General features: G+C 47.2%; 1 protein-coding gene across 5 annotated transcripts in view; it reads left to right on the top strand.

Annotated features, from left to right (window-relative positions):
- Nucleotides 1–1,869: 1,869 nt before the first annotated feature.
- Nucleotides 1,870–24,109, top strand: part of tmem62 (transmembrane protein 62) — a 106,920-nt gene continuing 84,680 nt past the window's right edge. For 2 of the 5 annotated variants that reach the window (XM_072487526.1, XM_072487556.1), the window contains exons 1-3: nucleotides 1,870–2,136; nucleotides 3,316–3,427; nucleotides 14,681–14,818. In XM_072487526.1, coding sequence (XP_072343627.1) covers nucleotides 1,885–2,136; nucleotides 3,316–3,427; nucleotides 14,681–14,818 — 502 coding nt within the window. In that variant the 5' untranslated portion in view covers nucleotides 1,870–1,884. Of the gene's footprint in view, nucleotides 2,137–3,315; nucleotides 3,428–14,680; nucleotides 14,819–24,109 lie in introns of those variants that run through there. The other 3 variants (XM_072487535.1, XM_072487553.1, XM_072487545.1) reach the window with 3 other exon arrangements.

Here is a 24,109-nt window from a genome sequence, read left to right as displayed (position 1 = left end):
CTCCCACCGGAAGTGGCGGCAGAGAGCAGGTCACCCGCAGGTACGCTGATGCCACGTGTTCTGGGCACAAGAGAGATCCCTCCATTTTGAAGCTGCCAGCATCCTATTGTGAACTCCAGGACCTCTGCTGAACAACCCATGAAAAAGCTGAAAACAGGAACAAAGCAGCATAAAGATGATTACATGAGGTATGGGTTTATTAATTGTGCCAAAGAAAATCCGGATTCAAAGTTCATGTGTGATCTCTGCAGGGAAGCACTGGCAAATTAAAGTTTAAAACCCTCAAAATTTCAAGGACATTTAAACACTAAACATGGGGAGTTTGAGGACAAACATCGTGATTTCTTTTCAACACATGCAGTAAGATTTTAAATCACCAGCTGAAGTCATTATATGAAATGTAACATATAACATAGAACATACAGTGCAGAAGGAGGCCATTTGGCCCATCGAGTCTGCATCGACCAACTTTTTGAAAATAAATTTAGAGTACCCAATTCATTTTTTCCAATTAAGGGGCAATTTAGTGTGGCCAATCCATCTACCCTGCACATCTTTCGATTGTGGGGGCAAAACCCACGCAGACACGGGGAGAATGTACAAACTGCACACGGACAGTGACCCAGAGCCAGGATCAAACCCGGGACCTCGGAACTGTGAGGCAGCAGGGCTAACCCACTGCGCCACCGTGCTGCCCTTGCACCGACCAACTTAAGCCTCACTTCCACCCTTACCCAATAACCCCTCGTGGGTGACGATGATCGGCCAGCGTGGGTCGTGAAGGTCGGCTTGCGTGGGTCGCGAAGGTCGGCCGGAGTGGGTCGCGAAGGTCGGCCGGAGTGGGTCGCGAAGGCCGGCCGGAGTGGGTCGCGAAGGCCGGCCGGAGTGGGTCGCGAAGGCCGGCCGGAGTGGGTCGCGAAGGCCGGCCGGAGTGGGTCGCGAAGGCCGGCCGGAGTGGGTCGCGAAGGCCGGCCGGAGTGGGTCGCGAAGGCCGGCCGGAGCGGGTCGCGAAGGCCGGCCGGAGCGGGTCGCGAAGGCCGGCCGGAGCGGGTCGCGAAGGCCGCCCAGAGCGGGTCGCGAAGGCCGCCCAGAGCGGGTCGCGAAGGCCGCCCAGAGCGGGTCGCGAAGGTCGCCCAGGGCGGGTCGCGAAGGTCGCCCAGGGCGGGTCGCGAAGGTCGCCCAGGGCGGGTCGCGAAGGTCGCCCAGGGCGGGTCGCGAAGGTCGGCCAGGGCGGGTCCCGAAGGTCGGCCAGGGCGGGTCCCGAAGGTCGGCCAGGGCGGGTCCCGAAGGTCGGCTGGCGTAGGGCACAAAGGTTGGCTGGTATAGTTCACGAAGGTCGGCTGCTGTGGGTCCCAAAGGATAGCTGGTTGGTAAAAATGGGTCTTGTGCAAAAAAAATTGAAAAACACTGGCTTAAAGAAGTCTTTCTAGTCTTCAGTCGATTAACAGTAAATCTTTAGTGACTACTCAAGCTATTTACACATGTACAGTAAACGATACAGGCTAGGAGCTATCTCTATGCCTTTACACGCACAACACCCGTCCTGGGTCCTGGGTCCTGGGTCCTGGGTCCTGGGTCCTGGGGTGTGGGGTAGAACTACACTCAGTCCCACATTAACCCTGTATGTGCCAGACATTTATACTACTCCAATTACCTTAACTTGCATCTTCTTGTTACTGACTTTTCTACCACTGGAAGCCGTTTCTCCTGATTTAAAAACCTCTGTTAAATCTCCCTTTTCAGCTCCCAGTTGAACAAGATAACCCTCCAGTTGCCTTAAGCCCCGCCTATCCCGTTGCCATAACAACAGCTGCTCTTCCCGTGCCCTGTTGACACCTCCTGCCCTGTTGGGCTATATTCTCGCTGTTGGATATCCGGTTCGGGATGCCGGAAGTGGAATGGTTGGCAGGGAGCTGGCTGTCACCGCAGCCTGCTCCAGTCCGCCGCCTGAGGATGTTACGTGTCTTCAGCATGTTGGTCGCCACCGGCCTGCTGCTGGCCTGCCTCACCGCCTACGTCTTGGAGAATTACACCGTGCAACCTGCCTTCACCGAGGGCAGCGGCGGCGGCCACCCGCGGGCCGAGCAACCTCCCTACCCGGGCCGGGCCATGGACAACATCTTCTGGTTCCTACAGGTAAAGGACGGCGGGCCTCCACTCCTGTGCCCGCCCAGAGAGTCCCGTGGGTTATCGTGCCCGCCTGGGGTTCACCTGCGCCGGCTAGACTTTGCCCCATCATGTCTGCGGCATCACAAGTGAGGCAAAGTCCACCGCCCCCTTGCCATACTTCGCATGTTGAATCATTGCTGTATGTTACCGAAATTGTGAAGATTAATTCATATGATGTTAGGGGGAGAATCACCTAATATACAAACGTTTTCTGAGATTTAAAATGAATGAAACCCGTTTAAACCGTGGCCAATTTCTGTGCCTGGGCCCTACCCCCCCAAAGTCTACCTAAACATGGGAACATTTACAGAACCCATGGACAAGTGAATCTGCTGGATTGAATTCAATTTTGCCGTTTCTTTCTTTTTGTTTGCCTTTTTTTTTCACATACGTTTAATACCTGGAGCCACATTAGTGGAACAGTCTGATGTTCAAGATGATTTCCTGACCAGTGTCTCAAATTTAAAAAATATATAAATTTAGAGTACCCAATGATTATTTTTTTCCAATTAAGGGGCAATTTAACATGGCCAATCCACCTAACCTGCACATCTTTGGGTTGTGGGAGTGAAATCCACGCAGACATGGGAAGAATGTGCAAACTCCACATGGACAGTGACCCAGGGCTGGGATTCGAACACAGGTCCTCAGCGCTGTAATCCCAGTGCCACATGCTGCCCTCGACCAGTGTCTCAAATGACTTTCAGATGCAGACCAAAATTAGTCCTAGTGGAACACAAAAACAGACATGCACATTGGCCATTTAAGATTCAATAATGTCTGTGTCTTCAGCAATACCATGAAAAAAAATCAGCTCGCTTGGAATTTTGGACTTGTTTGGCCAGTAGTCCTGCCCTCTTAAAGAATTTGAATGCTAAGATATTCTGCATGTTGTCATTATGTAAAAGGATTGATTCATACAACATGAAATGCAGATTTATACATTATACCAAATGCGTGTAATTGAGGAGGGTAGAATTGCATACCTGAAGGATTAGTATGTTTTTGTGGCAATGGCTGGTGTTTTTTAATTTGTTGAAGGGGGAGGAGGCTTTGTGCATGCTGAATTTTAACATCTCTTTTACAAATATATATGTACTGGCTTTGTTCTAGTGGATTTAACTGAAAAAATGTTTTTCTGCTCAGGTGTCTGACCTTCATATCAGTAGGTTTATAGATCCCCAAAGAACCCCTGACTTTAAGAAATTTTGCACAGAGACCATTGATGTAATTAAGCCAGCAATCGTTTTCGCCACAGGTAGGTCATGAAACCCAACAAAAAATAATGGTTATGAATAGATTTGTCATTGCTCAAATATTCTAAATCGGCACAGGGGGATCTTGCAAACTTGCAGCAATATTACAAGATCGCTAACCGCTTTCTTAACTAGAGAGTTGCTTAGAACAGGGGTTCTCAGCTGGGGGGGCCGAGAAGTGGTCTGCAAATCAGCGACTTTTAACTTTTCAGGAATAAATAAGACCAAGGTCAACAAAGGAAACCGAGATTATTCACTACCAAAATTAGTGGTGCTCCTTTATTATTAAGAATGAAATCTTGAAATTTTTTTATTTTTTAATCTACTTCCAAAATCAAGAGAGTTTAATTTAGTGCGCCAATGTGAAGTTGGCTGAGGTACAGCTGACACTCCCACTGATGTTGGAGGAGATCATCACATCTTTGGGTTGTCTCACGCAGACACGGGGAGAATGTGCAAACGCCACATGGTGACCAGGGGCCAGAATCCAACCCAGATCCTCTGCGCCGTGAGGCACCATTGCTAACCACCCAACGGCATTTAGCGATTTGTATTATAACTGAGTTCAATGCAATATTTGAAAGGGAGAAACATGGAACAGTGACTAAGATTCCAGGTTCAAGTAAGGTTGACTTCAATGGCATGAAACCAACATTGTCAACAGTAAACTGGGAAAATTTGTTTATCTTTATATACACCTTAAGGGCAAGATATCTACTTGCCAAAATGAAGCTGTAGATGCCTGAAGAGCAAAAAGAAAACATATAAAATTAAATGCAGCATATAGAAATGCAAGAAGTAACGTAGATCCTAGCAGGTGGGAGAGAGATAATGTACAGCAAAATGTGATATGTTCAGAGCTACAAAAGGGAGTATTAAAATAAACTTACAAGGGATATCAAAATCAAAACAATTATTTTACAATTATATTAGGAAATAGGGGATTGTCGGGGTGATGATATTGTCAATGTATATTTTTAAAAAGCAGATATGTTGAATAATTACTTTGTATCAACATTACAGTAATGAAACAGGTCTGCATGTCAGACATCCCAAGGAAACTAATATTCAATCAGGGGATAAAGGCTCACCAAAATTAATGTAAGAAAAATAACAGAAATAAAGAAAATAATGGCATCAAAGAGTGACAAATCCCAGGACCAGGGTTTCTATCCCAGGGATTTAATAGAAGTAAGTGAGAACATTTCTGATGTCCTAACTATAATCTCCAATTTTCTCTTGATTTGGGAATTGTTCCTTTAGATTGGAAAATTGAGCATGTCACCCAGTATTTTAGGAAGGTGAGGGAAGGAGACCATGGAACTAGCTAACCTAACGCATGTTGTTACAATTTATAATCAAACATAGGGTGACTGAACATCTTGAAATGTTTCAACTGATCAGAGAGCAGCATGGACGTGTAAAGAAATCTTTGGAGCCTCACTGTCTTCAGGTGATGTCCCGGAGGACTGGAGAATAGCCAATGTTGTTCCTTTGTTTAAGAAGGGTAGCAAGGATAATCCAGGGAACTACAGGCCGGTGAGCCTTACTTCAGTGGTAGGGAAATTACTGGAGAGAATTCTTCGAGACAGGATCTACTCCCATTTGGAAGCAAATGGACGTATTAGCGAGAGGCAGCACAGTTTTGTGATGGGGAGGTCATGTCTCACTAACTTGATAAGAGTTTTTCAAGGAGGTCACAAAGTTGATTGATGCAGGTAGGGCAGTGGATGTTGGATGTTGTCTATATGGACTTCATGGCAGACTGGCACAAAAGGTGAAGTCACACGGGATCAGAGGTGAGCTGGCAAGATGGACACAGAACTGGCTAGGTCATAGAAGGCAGAGAATAGCAATGGAAGGGTGCTTTTCTGATTAGAGGGCTGTGACTAGTGGTGTTCTGCAGGGATCAGTGCTGGGACCTATGCTGTTCATAGTATATATAAATGATTTGGAGGAAAATGTAACTGGTCTGATTAGTAAGTTTGCGGACGACACAAAGGTTCGTGGAATTGCGGATAGCGATGAGGACTGTCAGAGGATACAGCAGGATTTAAATTGTTTGGAGACTTGGGCAGAGAGATGGCAGATGGAGTTTAATCCGGACAAATGTGAGGTAATGCATTTTGGAAGGTCTAATGCAGGTGGGGAATATACAATGAATGGTAGAACCCTCAAGAGTATTGACAGTCCGAGAGATCTAGGTGTACAGGTCCACAGGTCACTGAAAGGGGCAACAGAGGTGGAGAAGGTAGTCAAGAAAGCATATAGCATGCTTGCCTTCATTGGCCAGGGCATTGCGTATAAAAATTGGCAAGTCATGTTGCAGCTGTATAGAACCTTAGTTCGGCCACACTTGGAGTACAGTGTTCAATTCTGGTCGCCACACTACCAGAAGGATGTGGAGGCTTTAGAAAGGGTGCAGAAGAGATTTACCAGGATGTTGCCTGGTATGGAGGGCATTAGCTATGAGGAGCGGTTGAATAAACTCGGTTTGTTCTCACTGGAACGAAGGAGGTTGAGGGGCAACCTGATAGAGGTCTACAGAATTATGAGGGGCATAGACAGAGTGGATAGTCAGAGGCTTTTTCCCAGGGTAGAGGGGTCAATTACTAGGGGGCATAGGTTTAATGTGCGAGGGGCAAGGTTTAGAGGAGATGTACGAGGCAAGTTTGTTACACACAGGGTAGTGGGTGCCTGGAACTTGCTACCGGAGGAGGTGGTGGAAGCAGGGACGATAGTGACGTTTAAGGGGCATCTTGACAAATACATGAATAGGATGGGAATAGAGGGATACGGACCCCGAAAATGCAGAAGATTTTAGTTTAGACGGGCAGCATGGTCGGCACGGGCTTGGAGGGCCGAAGGGCCTGTTCCTGCGCTGTACTTTTCTTTGTTCTAAAGCCAAAGAAAAAATGCCGGAAAATCTTAGCAGATCTGAGATGTGGGATCATCCAATAGCTAACAGTTTGAGAGTTACTTTGTCAGATCTCTTCTGGATGCCAATATAAAGACATCCACAGAGATTCACTACTTGAGTTAAAAAAAACTTCAATCTGGGGCGGCACGTGGCACTGAGGTTAGCATTGCTGCCTGCGGCGCTGAGGACCCAGGTTTCAATCCCGGCTCTAGGTCACTGTTCATGTGGAGTTTGCACATTCTCCCCATATCTGCGTGGGTTTCACCCCCACAACCCAAAGATGTGCAGATTAGGTGGATTGGCCACGCTAAATTGCCCCTTAATTGGAAAAAAAATAATAATTGGGTACTCTAAATTTATAAAAAAGAAAACAAAATTCAATCTGATTCATCAGGCATGAACTATGCTTTACACGTGCATAGACCTGCTGAGATTTTCCAGAATTTATCTTTGTTTTCAGATTCCAGCATCCGCCGTAATTTGCTTTTATTTTGGACGTGTAAAGCATAGGTCATGCCTGATGAATCAGATTGAAGTTTTTTAACTCCAGTAGTGAATCGCTGTGGATGTTCTTTATATGGACTGCCAGAAGAGATTTGACAAAGTAACTCTCAAATGTTAGCTATTGGATGATGGGGTGGAAAGCTACATATTCAAGTTTGCTGATGATCCAAAGATAGGCAGCATTGTAAGCAGTGCCTATGAATGCATAAAATTACAAAGAGATATTAATAGATTAAGTGAGTGGGCAAAGCTGTAGCAAATTGATTTCAATGTGGGCAAATATGAGGTCATCAACTTTGGACCTAAAAAGGATAGTACAGAGTGTTTACTACTTGATGAAAAGGAGGAACAATCGCGGTCCAAAGAAACTTGTGGGTCCAGGTACATAGATCATTAAATTGTCATGAACATATACAGCAAATAATCAAAAAGGCTGATAGAATGCTGGTCTTTGTATCCAAATGACTAAAATACAAGGATCAGAAGTTATGCTTCAGCCATACAAAGTCTTGGTAAGGCCACACCTGGAGTGCTCTTGAGCAGTTCTGGGCATCACATCTTAGGAATGTTATTTAGTTTTGGAGGAACTGTAGCATTGTTTAATCAGAATGATATCTGAATTCCAATGGCTAAGTTATAAATTCTAACACAAGCTAGGCTTGTCGTCCCTGGGGTTTGGGAGATTAAGAGCGGATTTGATAAAAGTTTTCAAGATAGTAAAAGAAGCAGATGAGGTAGATAGAGCAAAACAATTTCTGCTGTTAGCAATCTAGAAGACTGGTGAGCTTAAGTGAAATTAGGAAACATTTCCATGCGAAAAGGGAGGTAGAAGTATGAAATTCTCATCTACATACTGCAGTTGACCCATGATCACAGTGGCACAGTGGTTAGCACTGCTGCCTCAAAGCTCCAGGGATCCTGCCTCAATTCTGGCCTTGGGTGACTCTGTGTGGGCATTCTCCCTGTGTCTGCTTGGGTTTCCTCTGGGTGCTCCAGCTTTCTCCCACAGTCCAAAGATGTGCACGTTAGGTGGATTGGCCATGCTTACAATTGCCCCTTAGTGTCCAATAAGATGTGCAGGTGGGTGAGAGTGCTCTTTCAGAGGGTCGGTGCAGACTCGATGGGTCGAATGGCCTCCACTGTCTGCTTTCTGAATCTGGTCATTTTAAATCTGAAATTCATAAAACTTGTTGCCCAAGGATATTAAAGGATATGGGGAAAAGTTAGGTCTCAGATCAACCAGGCTCCCATATAATGACTGGGTAGGCTCAAGGAGATATATGTTCTCCTGTTCCTGTGTAATTGGGTCGAGGGTTACTTGTTGCCCCTTTCTCTGAAGAAATGCATGGTGGGTGTTCAACCATTCTGCTATGGGGAGCAGTCAAGCCTCTGAGGTTTGATATTCACACTGTATAGATTCTTGGTCACAGACTTGCATCGCCCCAGTACAGTGCATCTCACAGAAGCAGTACACTATGCTGCGACATAGAAGAAGAAATGAAGAAAAATAGAAAATGCTGGAAATATTTCTATGGCAAGCAGCATCTGTGGAGGGGAAAATAGAGACCATTTATCAGTATAAACCTGAAACATTAACTCTGTGGGGTAACTTTTTCATAAATATAAGATTGGTTAGCTAACTGGAAGCAGAGAGTCGGTATGAATGGGTCATTTTCTGAGTTGGCAAACTGGGACCAATGGAGTGCCACAAATCAGTACTGTGGTCTTAACTGTTTACAATCTGTATCAATGATTTGGATGAAGGGACTGAATATATGGTTGCTAAATTTGCTGATGATACTAGATAAGGAGGAAAGTAATATATGAGAAGGACATAGAGAGTTTAAAAAGGGACTTGGATAGGTTAAGTGAGTGGGTAAAAGATTGGCAGATGGGAAAATGTGAACCCCTCCACTTTAACAAAAATAATAAAAAAGTAGCATATTATCTAAATGGAAAAAGATTGCCCACAGCAAGACCCCATATCAATGAGCAATTGAGCTGTCTGCCTGATGTTGGTTGAGTATTGACAATTGAGTATTGAAATCTCCCCTGCTCTTTGCAAAGTGCCAGGCATCTTTTATATCCTCCTTAAAGAGAAAACTGGACCTTGTTTTAATGTTTTATCCAGCAAAGGCACCTTGGATTGTGCAGCACTCCCCCAGTATTACATGGAATGTCAGCCTGGATTATGTGCAGACCATGTCAATCACTCTTGCCAACCATTTAGCATCCTCTTCTTGTGTAGTATAAATTGTTGTTCCTTGAGATTTTGTATTCTTGCAATTCTGTCCTGAAGAGTGCAACGATTTGAAAGTATGTCTCTCTTTACAGCAATACTCAAGATTTGTACCACCAAGTAATCATTTATATTATTTTTGTTCCTATAACATTGTACTTGTACAGCGCCCACTGCTTGTAGTCGGCCCATTGGTGTCAGCACAATTTTCTCACTCTAAATGAGAGCAGTGCAGAAAATATATAATGGACGTGACCTGATGGAGACATAAAGGAATTCTGGATGAATCTAAAAGAATGCCCAAAAGTGAGGATGCTATGTTTAGCCATGGAAATGTCTTAACGGTAGTGGGATTGCGACAGAGGTAGATAGACAGTACATGTAGAAAATAAAGCAAAAATAAAGCCCAAATCCAAAGCAAATACTAGTTGCCTGACTCTCAATAAGCTTCCATTTCGATTAAAATTGTCTCTCAAGAATGCTTAATGTGCTTAAGGACAGTCTTTGTCACTGACATTTTCTTTATCCACAGAAATGTATCACTCTATCATTTGGAGTAGTTGAGATGAGTGACATTAATGCATTTGTCTGTGTGGAATTTGCACATTCTCCCTGTGTCTGTGTGGGGTTCCTTCCACAGTCCAAAGCTGTGCAGGTTAGGTGGATTGGCTATGCTAAATTGCCCCTTAGTGTCCAAAGTTGCCCGGCCAGGTGGTAGATGTTTCAGTAGGGAAGCATTTCGGGAACAGTGACCACAATTCAGTAAGTTTTAAAGTGCTGGTGGACAAGGATAAGAGTGGTCCTAGGATGAATGTGCTAAATTGATGGAAGGCTAATTATATCAATATTAGGCGGGAACTGAAGAACATAGATTGGGAGCGGATGTTTGAGGGCAAATCAACATCTGACATGTGGGAGGCTTTCAAGTGGCAGTTGAAAGGAATTCAGGACCGGCATGTTCCTGTGAGGAAGAAGGATAAATACGGCAATTTTCGGGAACCTTGGATAACGAGAGATATTGTAGGCCTCGTCAAAAAGAAAAAGGAGGCATTTGTCAGGGCTAAAAGGCTGGGAACAGACGAAGCCTGTGTGGAATATAAGGAAAGTAGGAAGGAACTTAAGCAAGGAGTCAGGAGGGCTAGAAGGGGTCATGAAAAGTCATTCGCAAATAGGGTTAAGGAAAATCCCAAGGCTTTTTACACGTACATAAAAAGCAAGAGGGTAGCCAGGGAAAGGGTTGGCCCACTGAAGGATAGGCAAGGGAATCTATGTGTGGAGCCAGAGGAAATGGGCGAGGTACTAAATGAATACTTTGCATCAGTATTCACCAAAGAGAAGAAATTGGTAGATGTTGAGTCTGGAGAAGGGTGTGTAGATAGCCTGGGTCACATTGAGATCCAAAAAGACGAGGTGTTGGGTGTCGTGAAAAATATTACGGTTGATAAGTCCCCAGGGCCTGATGGGATCTACCCCAGAATACTGAAGGAGGCTGGAGAGGAAATTGCTGCGGCCGTGACAGAAATCCTCACTGTCTTCAGGTGATGTCCCGGAGGACTGGAGAATAGCCAATGTTGTTCCTCTGTTTAAGAAGGGTAGCAAGGATAATCCAGGGAACTACAGGCCGGTGAGCCTTACTTCAGTGGTAGCGAAATTACTGGAGAGAATTCTTCGAGACAGGATTTACTCCCATTTGGAAGCAAATGGGCGTATTAGTGAGAGGCAGCATGGTTTTGTGAAGGGGAGGTCGTGTCTCACTAACTTGATAGAGTTTTTCGAGGAGGTCACTAAGATGATTGATGCAGGTAGGGCAGTGGATGTTGTCTATATGGACTTCAGTAAGGCCTTTGACAAGGTCCCTCATGGTAGACTAGTACAAAAGGTGAAGTCACACGGGATCAGGGATGAGCTGGCAAGGTGGATACAGAACTGGCTAGGTCATAGAAGTCGGAGAGTAGCAATGGAAGGATGCTTTTCTAATTGGAGGGCTGTGACCAGTGGTGTTCCACAGGGATCAGTGCTGGGACCTTTGCTGTTTGTAGTATATATAAATGATTTGGAGGAAAATGTAACTGGTCTGATTAGTAAGTTTGCAGACGACACAAAGGTTGGTGGAATTGCGGATAGCGATGAGGACTGTCAGAGGATACAGCAGGATTTAGATTGTTTGGAGACTTGGGCGGAGAGATGGCAGATGGAGTTTAATCCGGACAAATGTGAGGTAATGCATTTTGGAAGGTCTAATGCAGGTAGGGAATATACAGTGAATGGTAGAACCAGTATTGAAAGTCAAAGAAATCTAGGAGTACAGGTCACTGAAAGGGGCAACACAGGTGGAGAAGGTAGTCAAGAAGGCATACGGTATGCTTGCCTTCATTGGCCGGGGCATTGAGAACAAGAATTGGCAAGTCATGTTGCAGCTGTATAGAACCTTAGTTAGGCCACACTTGGAGTATAGTGTTCAATTCTGGTCGCCACACTACTAGAAGGATGTGGAGGCTTTAGAGCGGGTGCAGAAGAGATTTACCAGAATGTTGTCTGGTATGGAGGGCATTAGCTATGAGGAGCGTTTGAATAAACTCGGTTTGTTCTCAGTGGAACGAAGGAGGTTGAGGGGCGACCTGATAGAGGTCTACAAAATTATGAGGGGCTTGGACAGAGTGGATAGTCAGAGGCTTTTCCCCAGGGTAGAGGGGTCAATTACTAGGGGCATTGGTTTAAGGTGAGAGAGGCAAGGTTTAGAGTAGATGTACGAGGCAAGTTTTTTACGCAGAGGGTAGTGAGTGCCTGGAACTCGCTACCGGAGGAGGTGGTGGAAGCAGGGACGATAGTGACATTTAAGGGGCATCTTGACAAATACATGAATAGGATGGGAATAGAGGGATACGGACCCAGGAAGTGTAGAAGATTGTAGTTTAGTCGGGCAGCATGGTCGGCATGGGCTTGGAAGGCCGAAGGGCCTGTTCCTGTGCTGTACATTTCTTTGTTCTTTGTTGCTCTTTGTGCAGGTTCGATGGGGTTACAGGGATTGGGTGGGTAGCGGGGCTAGGATGCTGGTTTCGCAGGTTGATTCTGCACTGTAGGGATTGTATGGATTTAAGGGGAAGCTGGATAAACATGCAGTCGAAAGAAATGAAGGGCTCTATTGATGAGATTAGAATTAGGATAGAAGGAGACTGGGGTGGAAGATAAGTACCTGCATTGATCTTTTGGGCCAAATGTTCTTTATGCTGCAAATGTTATGGTAAGGCAAGTGATTACTGCAATTTGCCCACTAGGTGGTTACCTGGAGCTAAGTGGGTTAGTGTAAGTGGCATGGACTATCTGTTAGAGTCGAAAGAAGTGGAAGGAATTGTGAAGCAAAATGTTAGCATTTAATAAAACCTAAATGTCATGCAGGCTCCCTTAACTTAGCGAATGTATTTTAAGTACTGGTCAGTTATATGTAGATTTTTATGTTCAATAATATCGTGTGACATTTTAGTTTAATATTGCAATGGGCTGACCTTGAAACCATCTCTGCAGCTGAGTTAAAGCTTTAATAAGTACACTGCATTTAACTGTTACTGATTAATCTTGGGTCTTGGAGAGGCCTAGATATGTGCTGAACAGCTACAATCCAGAACCCTTTGAACGTCTTGGTTCATAATGGAAAATGAAAGTGCCTTCTCCTGTTGTGATACATGGACGGATTCATGTAATTCTGACATGAGGAATAATTTATTTACCTAGGTCGCTCCCAGCCCCACCTCTTCCAGTTTCCACCTACAATAACACCTCCATTCCAAGAGGGTAATTCCTGAGTCACCAAGACCAACATTACAGGAGATTGGCTAATATGTGTAAACCAGCACATCTTACGAGTTTCTTTTAGAACAGTTCAAAGTCCCCTTCAAAAACTTATACTGGTATGCAACCTTTAAGCTGTAAAGGCAGGGTGTTCAGGCTTGTGTAAGTCATCTTTACCATTATTCATAGAATTAACAGTGCAGAAGGAGGCTATTCGGCCCTTCGAGTCTGCGCAGACCCTCTGAAAGAATATTCTATCCAGGTCTATTCCCCCACTTTCCCCCTGAAACCCCATAACCTCACCTAACCTTTGAACACTAAGGGTCATTGTTTTTAGCATGGCCAAGGCATCTAACCTGCACATCTTGCCAATTCACCTAACCTGCACACCGGCAGCACAGTGGTTAGCACAGTTGCTTCACAGCTCCAGGGTCCAGGTTTGATTCCTGGCTTGGGTCACTGTCTGTGCTGAGTCTGCACGTTCTCCCCGTGTCTGCGTGGGTTTCCTCCGGGTGCTCCGGTTTCCTCCCAAAGTCCAAAGATGTGCAGGTTAGGTAGATTGGACATGCTGAATCACGCCTTAGTGTCCAAAGGTGTGCACGTTAGATGGGGTTACGGAGATAGGTTGAGATGTGGGTCTAGGTGGTGTGCTCTTTCAGGGGGTCGGTGCAAACTAGATAGGCCGAATGGCCCCCTTCTGCACTGTAGGGATTCTATGATTAGTAGAATACTGGTTTGTGAGTCATTTCCTTCTCAAGTTTATCCAAGGTGGTCAAGAAAAACAAGGGGATATCAAGTCTGTATGGCTAGACCACACTTCAGTACTTTGCATGGTTCTGGCCTCTATATTACTCAATTAGAAGCACTGGAGAGCATGATACTAGAATTGAGAGATTCTAGTTGTCAGAGATATTTGAATCTTTTCTCTAGAAAAGCGAAGGCCAACGAGTGACCTAATAGAGGTCTTAAAATTATGAATGGGTTTGATAGAGTACAAATGGAGACGATGGTTGCCACTAGTAGGGCAATTCAAAACTAGGGGCCATAAATGTAAGAATAATTCAGGAATTCAGGAGAAATTTGTTTGCATTGCCACATTGAACAGTTGTTGTTAGGGGGGGGGTGGGTTGTTGTATATGAATTTAAGGAGAAACTAGGTAAATGCATGCGGGTGAAAGATTTGTTGATTTTGGGGGGTGTTCGAATAAGTAGAATTGGGAGGAGGTTTGTGTGTATCATAAACTACAGCATAGACTTGTTCTTTTACTGTAGGTTCAAAATTCTATCTTTAAAAAGCTCTCCTGAGGAGAGCTGGCTGAAAAAAGACTATGTTTTAGCTAGTCCATCCGTGTGCATTTCTTGGTCCTCAAGTATTGTTGGAGCCCTCTAACACGTCATCATTTCTTTGAGTCAAAGAATGTTGAATGACTCCGCCTGTGGTTAAGGTGTGGAATGGACTGCCTGCTGTGATAGTGGAGTCGGACATTTTAGGAACTTTTAAGCGGTTATTGGATAGGCACATGGAGCACACCAGAATGACAGGGAGTGGGATAGCTTGATCTTGGTTTCGGACAATGCTCGGCACAACATCGAGGGCCGAAGGGCCTGTTCTGTGCTGTACTGTTCTATGACCAAACTGAGGGGCAGAAAAATACACCAGGAGCCAGGAAAACTGGCACAATGTAATTCCCAGCTGATGACGAAATAGGCAACTCCAGGCCCTGGGCATAATGGAGAGAGCAGGGTCCTTTTCTGTTGTGTTCTTTTGGCCTTAATTTCATGGTTAGATTGCATTATGTTTCACAGGAGATCTGACAGATGCCAAGACAAAGAACAGGATTGGATCTGTTCAACACGAGGTTGAGTGGCAAACCTACCAGGCAACCCTGAAGCAATCCAGAGTTTTGGAAAAGACAAAATGGATCGATATAAAAGGAAATCATGGTACAACAGTCGCCCTGATTCTTTTTGGCATTTCCCCTTCTGGTTATAATGCAGCTAATCAGTTATTAAATCAATATAATTGTATCATAGAATCATTACAGTTCAGGAGGCCATTCGGCTGTTGTGTCTATGCTGGCTCTTCTCTGCAAGAGCAATTTGGCTAGTCCCTCTTTCATAGAACATACAGTGCAGAAGGAGGCCATTCGGCACATCGAGTCTGCACCGACCCACTTAAGCCCAAACCCTATCCCTGTAACCCCTCCCAAACCTTTTGATCACTAAGGGCAATTTATCATGGTCAATCCACCTAACCTGCACATCTTTGGACTTTCCTGCCATTACCCCTATGCCCTGAAGTTTCTTTCTCTTCTGCTAATTATCCAGAACCCTTTTGAAAGCCAGCATTGAATCTTGATCTTTCAGGCCGTTCACTCCAAATCCTGACCACTTGCTGCGAGAAAACCTTTTTCCTTGTGTTGCCTTTGGTTCTGCAGCTATTCGCATTAAATTGGTGTTACCTGAAAGAAAGATTTGCATTTGTACTGCTCTCACAACCTCAAGCTGTTCCAAAGTGCTTTTGAGCTAGTGAAGCATTTCTTGAAATGTAAGAACCCACAATAGCATTAAACGATCCAAACCAGACTATCAGTGTTTTTGTTTAGCAACATTGGATAAATATTGGCCAGGACACCAGGACCTTGGTTTAACATCTTGCACAAAAGATGCCACCTCCCATAGTACAGTGCTATCTGAAGTGTGAGTCTGGATTAACTGTTCAGGTCAAAGGAGTTGGACTTGGACCCCCAACCTTTTGAGTCTGTGATGAGAGTATTGTCACTGAACTATAATGAGGGATCAGTAAAAACAGCCATCAAAGAAACGGGGAAATCCAGCGTTTTAAGTGTCATAGAGTCATCTTGACACAGAAGGGCCCATCAATCTATGCAAGCTTTCTATAAAGCATTCCATTGTTCTATCTTCACAAAAGATTCATCACCTCTGCTCCCATCACCCTCGAAGGAAGCAAGTATCAGGTCATTCCCACCCAAAACCTAAATCTGTGTCTACTAATCTGTGCACCATCAGCTAATGGTAACAGCTCTCATCCATCCACCTTATCAAAACCTGTCAATCTTGTACACCTCAAACAAATCTCCCCTCAGTTTCCGCAGATACTGTCAGACCTGCTGAGATTGTCCAGTATTTTCTGTTATTGCTTCAGATTCCAGCATCTGCAGCATTTGCTTTTATCTCCCCTCAATCTCCTTTGCTCCAGGGAGAACATCTCCAGATTCTCCAACCTAAACGTGTAGCCAAAACCCCTCATTCTTGGAACCATCCTGGTAAATCCCTGCATTGTCCCAAGGACCTTCCAATGCATTCCAAAGTGTAATGATCAGAATTGAACACGTTTGTGGCTTAACCATTGCTTTTAAAAGCTTAAGCGTAACCTCCATTCTTTTGTACTCAATTGACTGAATCTTCTGAGCAGTGGCAATCACTGTTGGATTGCTCCACCACTCCTATTCATTTTTCAAAAATATTTTTATTCTCCTTTTTCACAATTTCATCCAAATTTAAACCCACCAACAAAAAATCAACGGTAACAAATACGATGTCAATTCCCTGGTCAACAATCCCTTCCTCCCACCAACCCCCAAACAACCCTCAACGTTTTAAATACAAACATAAAGAAAAGGAATCAGGAATCCACCATCACCCCATACATAGTCATCAACAACATACACAGTCCAAACCCTCCTACCCCCCCCACTCCCCCACTAGTGTTCAATGTCATCCAACTCCTGAAAGTGCATAATAAACAAACCCATGAATGGTAGAACTCTTCCATCGTTCCCCTGAATTCAAACTTTACTTTCTCGTGTGTTTAAAAATTCCAACAAATCCCCCTGCCACGCCAGGGCACAGGGTGGAGAAACTCATCTCCACCTCAACAGGGATCTTCGGGCGATCAGCAAGGTGAAGGCTGAAACATCCGCTTCCAACCCCGACAAATTCGATACTCCGAAAATGGCTTCCAGAGGACCCGTTTCAAGCTTCATATGTAATACCTTCAAACTTACCCTGAAGACCTCCCTCCAGCTTTGGACAGGATCAAAACATATGAACGTGATTTGCGGAGCACCCCCCCCCCCCCCCCCCCTCCCCCCGCAACGCTCACAAACATCCTCTATCCCCTCAAAGAGTCGGCTCAACCTCGCCTTTGTGAGTTGTGCCCTATACACCACCTTCAGCTGTAGCAGTCCCAACCTCGCACACAAAGTTGAAGCATTCACCCTCCGGAGCACCTCACACCACAACCCCTCCTCCATACCCTCCCCCAACTCTTCCTCCCAATTGGCCTTAATCCCCTCCAGCGATGCCTTATCTTCTCACAGAATAGCCCCATATATTGCCGATATCACCCCCTTCTCCATTCCCCCTGTCGTCAGCACCTCCTCCAACAGTGTAGGGACTGGCGCCAGCGGAAAGCTCTGTATCTCCTTCTCAGTGAAATCTCGGACCTGCATATACCTAAACATTTCGCCCCCAGCTCCTCCAGTCCCGCAAACCGACCCCCAGAAACAAATCCTTGAGCGCCCGGACTCCCTTCTCCTCCCATCTCAGAAAACTCCCATCCCACTTCCCTGGCTCAAATCTATGATTCCCCGGATGGGCATTTCCCTTAACCCCGCCCCCAGCTTAAAGTGCTGACACAACTGCCTCCAGATTTTCAACGTCGCTACTACTATTGGACTCTCTGAGTTTCTCACCGGGGCCATCGGGAGCGGCCTTGTTGCCAATGCCCTCAGCCCCGGCCTCCTACACAGACTCTCCTCCATTTTGTTTTTAATAAACAATTTTATTGAGGTATTTTTGGCATATAAAACAATGACATTGTATAGTACTTACAAAAAAAGAAATGCAAATAACGCTTAGCACAAACCACAACTCTATTCTCGCAAGTACCTTCCTAAACCACCCCCTACTCTACCCTAGCACCCCCCCCCCCCCCTTGCTGATGGTTAATTCTCCGCGAAGAAGTCAATGAATGGCTGCCACCTCCGGGTGAACCCCGATAGTGAACCTCTCACGGCGAGCTTAACTTTCTCTAGACCGAGAAAGCTCGCCATGTCCGATAGCCATACTTCGATCTTCGGGGGCCTTGAGTCCCTCCATGCCAACAGTATTCGTCGCCGGGCTACCAGGGAAGCAAAGGCCAAGACGTCGGCCTCCTTCTCCTCCTGGACTCCCGGGTCCTCCGACACCCCAAAGATTGCCACCTCAGGACTCATTACCACCCCAGTTTTCAAAACCCGCGAATCCCTGCCAGTACCCCCTGAGTCTAGGGCACGACCAGAACATGTGCACGTGATTAGCCGGCGCATCTGGCACACTTGTCCTCCAGCCCGAAGAGTTTACTTATCCTGACCACCGTCATGTGGGCCCGGTGCACGATCTTAAACTAGATCAGACTGAGCCTGGCGCATGTTGCGCTCCTCCATATCTCTCTCTCTCCTCCTTCTTCTCCCCCCCCCCCCCCCCCCCCCAAGCTCCTCTTCCCACGAAAGCTTCAGGTCCTCAGTCCGTGTATCCTTTGCTCCCATTAGTTCTTTGTAAATATCTGAAACTCTACCCTCGATACTACCCTGTCCTGCCTCCCCTTTGGCGGGAGGCGTGGGAAGGACAGCACCAGTCTGCACATGAAATCCCGCACCTGCATGTATCTAAAGTCATTCCCTCCCGCCAGCCAAAACTTCTCCTCCAACGCCCTCATGCTCAGGAAGCTCCCATCCAAGAACAGATCACCCACCCTCGCAATCCCCGCCCTCCGTCACAATCTATATCCGCCGTCCATGTTCCCCGGGGCAAATCGGTGATTGTCGCAGATTGGGGTCCACACCGATGCTCTCACTTCCTCTATATGCCTCCTCCACTGGCTCCAGATCCGAAGAGCCGCTACCACTATAGGGCTGGTGGAGTACCGCGCCGGCGGGAGCGGCAGAGGCGCCGTAACCAAGGCTGCCAAACTGGTGCCCCTGCACAAAGCAGCCTCCATCTGCTCCCAAACCGACCCCGGACCCACCATCCATTTCCTTGTCATCGCTATGTTGGCTGCCCAACATAGTTGCTGAAGTTTGGGAATGCCAGCCCCCTTTCCCCTCTGTTCCTTACGAGCATCACCTTCCTCACCCGCGGGTCTTCCCCGCCCAGACAAATCCCAGGATAATTTTATTCAGCCTCTTAAAGAAAGACCTCGGGATGAAAACGGGGAGACACTGAAATATGAACAGGAATCTCGGGAGAATCGTCATCTTAACAGTCTGCACCCTTCCCACTAGTGACAGCGGGAGCGCATCCCAACTCCGAACCTCCTCCCTCACTCGTTCCACTAGTCAGGACAGGTTGAGCTTATGCAACTTGCCCCAGTCCCGTGCCACCTGCATCCCCAAGTATATGAAGCGTTCTCCTACCAGCCTGAACGGCAGCCCCTTCAGCCTACTCTCCTGCCCCCTCGCCTGAATTACGAATAACTCGCTCTTAGCCACGTTCAGTTTATATCCTGAAAACCGGTCGAATTACCTTTGTTTCCATGATACCGTCCATCCCCGCCATCGGGTCCGATACGTATAATAGCAGGTCATCTGCGTATAACAAGACTTTATGTTCCACTCCCCCCGGACCAGCCCTTTCCAGTCCCTTGAAGCTCTCAGAGCAATTGCCAAGGGCTCTATGGCCAGTGCGAACAGCAGTGGGGAGAGAGGGCAACCCTGTCTTGTCCTGCGGTACAGTCTGAAATAATCTGATGTCGTCCTGTTCATCCTTACACTAGCCTCTGGGGCCTGATTCACCAGTCTAACCCAGTCAATGAACCCCTCCCCGAACCCAAACCATCCCAGCACCTCCCACAGATAGTCCCACTCAACCTGTCAAAAGCCTTTTCCACATCCATAGCTATCTCTGCCTCCCTGTTCTCCAGGGGCATCATAATCACATTAAGCAGCCTTCTTAGATTGGCCACCAGTTGCCTACCCTTTACGAACCAGGTTTGGTCCTCCGCAATTACATCCGGTGCACAGTCCTCAATTCTAGTCGCCAAGATCTTGGCCAGTAATTTAGCGTCTATGTTGATCAAAGATATCGGCCTGTAAGTCCCACAAACCTCCGGGTCTTTATCCCATTTCAGAATAAGCAAAATCGTGGCCTGCGACATCGTCGGGGGTGGAGCCCCGCTGTTTTCTTGCCTCGTTAAAATCCCTGACCAGCACCGGCCCCACTATCTTGGCAAACTTTTAAGAAACTCCACCGGATACCCATCTGGCCCCGGGGCTTTACCCGACTGCATGACCTTCAGGGCCCCTAATACCTCATCGATCCTGACCAGGGCCCCCAGTCCGTCTACCACCCCCCTACCCACTCTTGGACAGGTCAGTCCTTCAGGAATCGCCCAAAAAGTCCCTAAATACCTTGTTCAGCCCTGCCGGGTCCCCCACCAGATTTCCCTCCCCATCCGCTATCCTTTCTATCTCCCTAGCCCCTTCTCTCTTCCTTAGTTGTTGCGCAAGCATTCTGCTGGCCTTCTCTCCATGCTCATATATCGCTCCTTTTGCCTTTCTAAGCTGCTCTACGGCCTTGCCTGTAGTCAGCACCCCGAACTCGGCCTGCAGCCTCTGTCGTTTCCTGAGTAACTCTGGCCTCGGGGACCCCGCGTAGCTCCTGTCCATCTGTAAAATTTCCTTAACCAGTCGGTACGTTTCTGCCCTATCTGTCCTGTCCCTATGAGCCCGGATTGAGATCAGCTCCCCTCTCACCACTGCCTTCAGTACCTCCCAGAGCACCGCTGCTGAGACTTCTCTGGTATCATTTACCTGCAGGTAATTCTGCATGCATCTCCTGAGTCTCTCACACACCGCCTCGTCCGCTAGCAATCCAACTTGTGGGCGCTGAAAGCTATCCTTACAAATCTGTAGATCTACCCAGTGCGGAGCATGGTCCGATATGGCTATTGCCGAATATTCTGCCCCCAACATCCCGGCCAGCAAGACCCTGCTCATGACAAAGAAATCAATTTGGGAATACACCTTGTGTACGTGGGAGTAGTACGAAAACTCCTTTGCCGACGGCTGGCTGAATCTCCACGGATCAGCTCCTCCCATTTGCTCCATGAACCCTCTCAGTTCCTTTGCCATCGCTGGCAACCTGCCCGTTTTTGAACACGACCGATCCAGGCCCTGGTCCAGGACTGTGTTAATATCCCTACCCATGATCAGTTTGTGCGAGTCCAAGTCGGGGATCTTCCCTAGCAACCTCCTGATAAAATCCACATTGTCCCAATTAGGGGCATACACACTAACCAAGACTACTCTCACCCCTTTGAGCTTACCCCTCACCATAACAAACCTGTCGCCCCCATCCACAACTGTACCCTCTGCCTCAAATTGAACCCTTTTATTAATCAGGATTGCAACCCTCCTAGTCTTAGTGTCGAGCCCCGAATGAAAGACCTGATACCCAGCCCTTCCTTAGCTTAACCTGATCTGCCACTTTCAGGTGCATCTCCTGCAGCATGACTACATCTGCCTTCAGAATCCGCAAATGCGCGAACACACGCGCCCTCTTCACTGGCCCGTTTAGCCCTCTAACATTCCAGGTCATCAGCCTGGTTGGGGGGCACTTTGCCCCCCCCCCTTTGTCGATCAGCCATCCCCTTTCCTTGGCCAGCCCTCCAGCCATGTGTCGCGCATCCTCTGGCCCGCCTCCTGGCCGGCTCCACCCATGACCTCCCCACTGTTGCCATGTCCAATTTCCATCCTCGTCAGCAGATCAACCCCCCCCTCCCCGCAACACCATCCTACCACCTAACCCCTGCTCTAATCTAATTTCATGAACACCCCCCACCTGGCTTCCGTTGACTAGCCCACCCAGCTAGCTTGGTGGCTCCCAGCTTCGGCGCCAGCACGTCTCTCACCCATTGTTCCCTGTCTCTCCTTCCCCCGGCCCATCCATAACACTTCCCCAAACCAGTCCTGCTTAAACAAAAACTCTATACAAGTCAGAAACATCCCCAACGATAGTGCAATTTAAATCAAACAAACAGAGATAAGAAGTACCAGGCACTCTCAGCCCTTCCCCTCCAAACACAGATAAAGATTGCAAAAATTACCCCGAAACCCCCATTATAACCGCACCTTTTTAACTATTTTCTTTTTTATATTTTCCCCCAACCAAAACTCCAACCAAACAAGTAACCCAAAAAGGAAACATGCGGAAACCACAAAAAAGAACAAGAAAAACACATCGCAACCAAAATACATCCACCTAAAGAGGTCGACAAAACGAAAAGAACGGACCCAAGCATGCAGGCATCTCTCACAGCGAGAAAGAAACAAAATAGACTTAAAAGTTCTATCATGAGTCCAAGAGTCCTTGCTTCTTAACAAAATCTATCTCCTCCTCGGGTTCCTCGAAATAGTGGTGCAGACTCTCATACTTAACCCACAATCCCGCTGGAAAAAGCAGCCCGAATTTCACCTTGTTCTTATACAAAATCTCCTTCACCTGCCTGTAGCCTCCCCTCCTCCTGGCCACCTCAGTGCTCAGGTCTTGGTAAACACGCAGGGTGCTATTGTCCCAAGTACAGCTTTGTGTGCTCTTGGCTCATTGCCGAACCCGCTCCTTGTCCAGATACCTGTGGAACAGGACCACCATCGCTCGTGCGGGACCCCCTCGTCGCGGCTGCCTCACCTGCACTCTGTGTGCCCTGTCCACCACCGGCGGGCGAGGGAACACCTCGTTCCCCAGCAACTTTTGAAACGTACCCTCCACATACGCGGCAGCATCCAGCCCCTCAGCACCCTCTGGGAGGCCAACGATTCTTACATTCTGCCAGTGAGATCTGTTGTCCAGGTCCTCCAGCCTTTCCAGGAGCATTTTTAGCTGATCCATCAACTTCCGAATCTCCACGTCCGCCACCGTTTGAAAGTCGGCCTGCTCCTGCAGTGTCTCCTCCAGCTTCTGGAGCTTCTCAGCCTGATCATCCAGCCTTTTTTCCAATCGGTCCATCGACTTCTGGAGCGGCTCCAAGTTATCGCGCTTCAGAGCTAAAAAGCCTTCATGCATGGCCTGTAGCAGCTGCTCCATTGTAGGCTGGGCTGTCGGCGCCTTGCTCTGGACACCGGCCATATTGGTCTCTCTCACAGCCTCCACCATACCCTTGCTTGACCACTTCCTCTGCTGTTTACGGTCCCTCCGGCTTCTTAAGTCCATACAACTCTGTATGGGTTCAGTGCCTGAGTACTATTGCTTTCAGTTCCGCGCTCAGAAGCGCATAAAAGTCAGGGGAACAGGTCCAAAAGTCCGACCGAAACGGGAGCCACCAAATGTGCGACCTGCTCCCTCATAGCCGCCACCGGAAGTTCCAATTCTCCTCCATTCTAACCCACTGGGAGTCCCCCCTCTAACCCAGCTCCTCACCTTCTTAGCACTCGCTGCCCAGTAATAATATAATAAATTCGGGAGATCCAACCCTCCTGGCTGCGTCCTCCCTGCAACAACACCTTCCTAATCCGACCCACACACCCCCTCCCCCAATATAAACAAGGTAATCTTTTCAACCTCCTTGTGCCTTTGGCAGGAAGAGCGTCAGGCACTGAAAAATAAACAGAAATTGTGGCAACACATTCATTTTAATTGTCTGCACTTGACCTGCCAGCAACAGAGGAAGTCCATCCCACCTTACCAAGTCCGGTTTCACCCTCCCCACCAGATTAGTAATGTTATACCTATGGAGCCCCCCCAATCCCTCACCTGCACCCCCAGATATCTAAAGCACAACTCCTATTCATATGCACTAAGATGGCCTCAACTCCCAAACCGGGCCTCTTCAAAAATGCGGAACATTGCTGCTCTGAGTCCTTCCTCCAGGTGCTGGATTGATGGAGGAAGCCAGGTCAGACCCCATTTTTACCTCACTAGCTGCCATATTTTGGTACATCTTCATTCACTAATATGCTGAACAGCTTTGAGACATTCAAATAGCTTTTCACTCTGTTGGTGAATTAGTGTCAGTGAGGTATGTGGGTAGTAGCCAGCTGGGTAGGGTGGCAAGGTGGATGGGTCAGGAGGGGAGTCGGACGGTCGGGGAGATTCTGAGGTTCAACGCGAGGGTAGTCGGAGAGTTGGAAGAAGGGTCAGGCAGTGTATGAGTCGGGGAGTCAGAGGGTGAATGGATGAGGAGAGTCGGAGGGCGAATGGGTGGGGGGAGTCGGAGGGCGAGTGAGTAGGGGAGGA

Source organism: Scyliorhinus torazame, chromosome 2 (genome assembly GCF_047496885.1).
Source record: "Scyliorhinus torazame isolate Kashiwa2021f chromosome 2, sScyTor2.1, whole genome shotgun sequence".
In the NCBI taxonomy this organism is placed as follows: domain Eukaryota; kingdom Metazoa; phylum Chordata; class Chondrichthyes; order Carcharhiniformes; family Scyliorhinidae; genus Scyliorhinus; species Scyliorhinus torazame.
The sequence above is the reverse complement of the archived record's forward strand: the minus strand, read 5'-3'. Positions and strand labels throughout refer to the sequence as shown.